The 3,254-nt window shown below is 49.9% G+C and overlaps 1 protein-coding gene across 1 annotated transcript; it reads left to right on the top strand.

The window, feature by feature from the left end:
* Nucleotides 1–1,476: 1,476 nt before the first annotated feature.
* On the top strand, nucleotides 1,477–2,963 carry LOC108295344 (speedy protein E4). Its single transcript, XM_037734560.1, is given in 3 exon segments — nucleotides 1,477–1,585; nucleotides 2,544–2,593; nucleotides 2,595–2,963. Coding segments are annotated over 3 exon segments (381 nt in total). The 3' UTR covers nucleotides 2,817–2,963.
* The last annotated feature ends 291 nt before the right edge of the window (nucleotides 2,964–3,254 follow it).

Here is a 3,254-nt window from a genome sequence, read left to right as displayed (position 1 = left end):
GCACCCAGCACCATGCCTGGCTAATTTTTTATATTTTTAGTAGAGATGGGGTTTCACCATATTGACCAGGCTGGTCTCAAACCCCTGACCTCAGGTGATCCACCTGCTTTGGCCTCCCAAAGTGCTGGGACTACAGGCATGAGCCACTGTGCCCAGCTGGAACTCACAGGCTCTTTGGATGGCCTCTGAATGTCATGCAACTGTTTTATTTTTCATTAAAAAAGTTTTTTTTGACACAAAGTCTCACTGTGTTGCACAAGCTGGAGTGCAGTGGCACAATCATAGCTCACTGCAGCCTCTAACTCCTGGGCTCAAGTGATCCTCCTGCCTTAGTCTCCCAAGTAGTTGGAACACAGGTGCAAGCCACAACACCTGGCCAATTTGGATTTGTTTGGTTTTGGTTAGAGATGGGATCTTGCTATGTTGTCCACACTGGTCTTGAACTCCTGGCCTCAAGCAATCTTCCTCCCTTGGTCACCCAAAGTGCTGGGATTACAAGCATGAGCCACTGTGCACAGCTGAGATTTTTTTAACTTAATCTTTTTGTACACGTGATATTTTATTCAAAGAATACATAAATGGTAGGGAAATTTCTGAGTTAAGAGCAATACACACGACACGAAACTTGATATATAGACTAGAGTTTCTTAGCTGAACAGGAGGAACTGGCTTTAGGTGATTCATGGACTCCCTGAAACTGGGGACACTGTTGGAAATACATGTTAGCTCATGGACAGTTTCCTATGATTTTCAGTCCTCAAAATGTCTCTTGGACTCAAAGATGCCTTAGGGCAGAGGACGCGTGTACCCCAGTCTAGAATCTCGGACAGTGTATGTCAGTAAACATTCAGCAGAAAAGCTTTGCCAAATTGAGTGCTTCGAGGTAACTTTTTCATCAAGTCAATGTACCCGGGATCTCTTGTACATCCTAATCTCACTCTTGTAAGGTTTCATCATTTCTGCTTACCCTACTTTTCTTCGCCACCCTGCTCCCTCTCCCACCAGACTGGACTCTGAAATGGGCATGTACAGAGGAGACCCCAACACACTTTAAGCTTTGAGTGGAGAGGACACAGCCTCTGCTGGGACAGGGGACAGAGGGATGTGGAGACCCTGAAGATGCTTTTGGACAATGTCTGAGGTTGGGACAGTGGCAGGAGACACCGTTCACCCCGGATCTCCAGGACTGGAGACCAGCCTAGCAGTTACACATGTTTTTCTTCAAACTAGTTGCCAGGTTGGACCAACCAATGACATTAGAGATTCCAGCCTCCCTGATTGGAAGGACAGGATCCCGTGGGTACTCAGGAGCTCAGGTGGTTAACAGCAACTTCTCAGAGCTGTTCTCCACTCTTGACTTCTCCCCAGACTTGAGAATAGAGAACGCACTCTTCTGGGTCCTATGGAGTCTGGAAGAAGGCTTTGGACAGAACAGGGTCTAGGTTCTGTGGGAGGGAACAGAGTTTGGGAGAGATCATGGCTAGATGTCAACTACAGCCCGAGGCTGAGGAGCAGAGCCCCCAGCCTGGCACCTCAGGGTACTCCCTCCCGGAGATGGTGGATGATGAAGTGCCAGGACCATCAGGTGATGGGGACTAGAGGAAGAAGAGATGGGAGAGGATTGACTAAGAAGGAAGGGGGCTGGGCACAGTGGCTCACACCTCTAATCCCAGAACTTTGGAAGGCCGAGGCGGGCAAATCACCCAAGGTCAGGAGTTTGAGATCAGCCTGCCCAACATGGCGAAACCCTATCTCTACTGAAAATACAAAATTAGCTGGGCAGTAGTGGTGCATGCCTATAATCTCAACTACTCGGGAGGCTGAGGCAGAAGAATCACTTGAGCCTGGGAGGTGAAGGTTGCAGTGAGCCAAGGTTGTGCCACTGCACTCCAGTCTGGGTGAGAGAGTGAGACACTGTCTCAAAAAAAAAAAAAAAAAAAAAAAAAAAAAGGAGCACTTGAGAAGGGTGTGTGGAAAGAAAGGAGGGACTCAGGCCAGGTGCAGTGGCTCACACCTGTAATCCCAGCACTTTGGGAGGCCGAAGCAAGCAGATCACTTGAGACCAGGAGTTTGAGACCAGCCTGGTCAACGTGGCAAAACACCCATCTCTACCAAAAATACAAAAATTAGCTGGGCATTATGGCAGGCACCTATAATCCCAGCTACTTGGGAGGCTGAGGCAGGAGAATCACTGGAACCCGGGAGACGGAGGTTGAAGTGAGCAAGATCGTACCACTACACTCCAGCCTGGGTGACAAAGCAAGATTCTGTTTAAAAAAAAAAAAAAGGCTGGGGGAAGTGGGGGACACACAGAGCCAGAGACCAGGGAAGGAAATGAGGACATGTTCTGAGGACAGAGAGATGGAATAGTGGGGAGGAGAAGGAGAGGCACATTGGGTTCAGCAAAGAAGAAAGAAAGATCACTTGCAGAAGCCAACAGTCTGCGAGGCTGGGGAGGATGGAGAGTGGTTTGGGGTTTTGAGTTGGGGTCTAAGGTGATCAGTTGTAGAAGCATTACATGATGGCCTGATTTCTTTACTCAGCCCCTTGGGTAGATCTCAGCCCCCCCACATAGGTCCTTTTGTTGGAAAGGGAGGACGGAGTGGTCGGACAAATCTGAGGAGGAGCCGGAGGAGGAGCCAGAGAAGTCACTCACCCCTGAGCCTGAGGAGACCTGGGTGGTGGAGACGCTCCACGGGCTCAAGATGAAGCTGAAGCGACGGCGAGTGTCGCCCGTGCTCCCTGAACACCACGAGGCCTTCAACAGGCTGCTCGGTAGGACACCCCAGAGAGCACCTCCAATCCCATTCTTTTAAACTTCCCATAACCATACTTTTCCCATGGGAGAAATATGTCCCCCCCCACCGACCCAACCCCAGTGGTGAGCTCTCCATTCGGGAGGACTCAGAAGAGATCACTCATAAGGGACGTTTAGGAGGCAATCAAGGATTTGGCTAGACTTGATAAAGGTCTGCGATTGGGATAGGAAAGCTGGGTTTGAGGCCAGTTGCAGTGGCTCATGCCTGAGATCCCAGCACATTAGGACACTGAGGCAAGATGATCGTTTGAACTCAGGATTTTGTGGCTGTAGTGAGTTACGACCACTGCACTCCAGCTTGGGTGACAGAGCAAAACCCTGTCTCAGAAGAAAAACAAAGGCCTGGCACAGTAGCTCATGCCTGTAATCCCAGCACTTTGGGAGGCTGAGGCAGGTGGATCACCTGAAGTCAGGAGTTTGAGACCAGCCTGACCAA

The sequence above is a fragment of the Cebus imitator genome, unplaced genomic scaffold (genome assembly GCF_001604975.1).
Source record: "Cebus imitator isolate Cc_AM_T3 unplaced genomic scaffold, Cebus_imitator-1.0 Scaffold634, whole genome shotgun sequence".
NCBI classification, from domain to species: Eukaryota; Metazoa; Chordata; class Mammalia; order Primates; family Cebidae; genus Cebus; species Cebus imitator.
This window is presented reverse-complemented; position numbering and strand designations above follow the sequence as displayed.